The sequence below is a fragment of the Bison bison genome, unplaced genomic scaffold, assembly GCF_000754665.1.
Source record: "Bison bison bison isolate TAMUID 2011002044 unplaced genomic scaffold, Bison_UMD1.0 scf7180017864291, whole genome shotgun sequence".
NCBI lineage: Eukaryota > Metazoa > Chordata > Mammalia > Artiodactyla > Bovidae > Bison > Bison bison.
This window is the reverse complement of record NW_011494863.1, coordinates 1,201,157-1,201,758: the sequence shown is the minus strand read 5'-3', so window position 1 is coordinate 1,201,758 and position 602 is coordinate 1,201,157. Positions and strand designations below refer to the sequence as shown.

Sequence of the window (602 nt, the reverse complement as noted above, 5' to 3'; positions counted from 1 at the left end):
CCCCTCCCCGCTGCCAGTCCCCCATCCGCCCGCCCGCCAGGCGGCGCCCACCCACCGGCCCTCACCCTACACCCCTGGCTGGGGGGTGGGGGGGATCAGGACGCGCCGCGTCGCAGCTGCTGCCGCCACGGCCGCCCCCCCCGTAGCTGTCGCTGTTGGCCAGACCCTGGGCAGCCTCGGCCCCGGGAGTTGGGGGACTAGGGGGTAGGAAGGGGACTGCCATACTAAGCACAGGGAGCGGGCCTGAGCTCTGTTTTCCAGTGACCCCAAAGAGGATGTAGGAGGAGGGGCCTGCGTAGCGCAGTCGAACTGCTGCAGAGGGGACACCGAGTCACGGCAACCCCCTCCTCTGCGGGCCCCATCCAGACTCAGATCCAAACCCAGACAGGCCCACCCGTCGTTTGGCTGGACCGTCTCCTACCGCAGAGCCCTGGCCGCAGAGGCGGCCGAGGAAGAGAAGAGGTGGTGCGGCTGTAACCCTTAGCTGCAGAAGGGGCTGCCAGGGATGAGGACGGGGCGCCGGCAGCAGTGGTACGGAGCAGCAGACACCTAGCCCGTCCCTCCCCTCTCCCTCCCCTCGCTCCCGCCGCTGCCCCTCCCCC

The 602-nt window shown here is 70.4% G+C and overlaps 1 protein-coding gene across 1 annotated transcript in view; it reads right to left on the bottom strand.

Moving 5' to 3' along the window:
- The window catches only part of PURA (purine-rich element binding protein A), a 1,563-nt gene extending 1,340 nt beyond the window's left edge, over positions 1–223 (bottom strand). Inside the window, exon 1 of the mRNA XM_010850612.1 lies at positions 71–223. Within this exon, the coding sequence (XP_010848914.1) occupies positions 71–223 (153 nt within the window). The remainder of the gene's footprint in view (positions 1–70) is intronic.
- Positions 224–602: the final 379 nt, after the last annotated feature.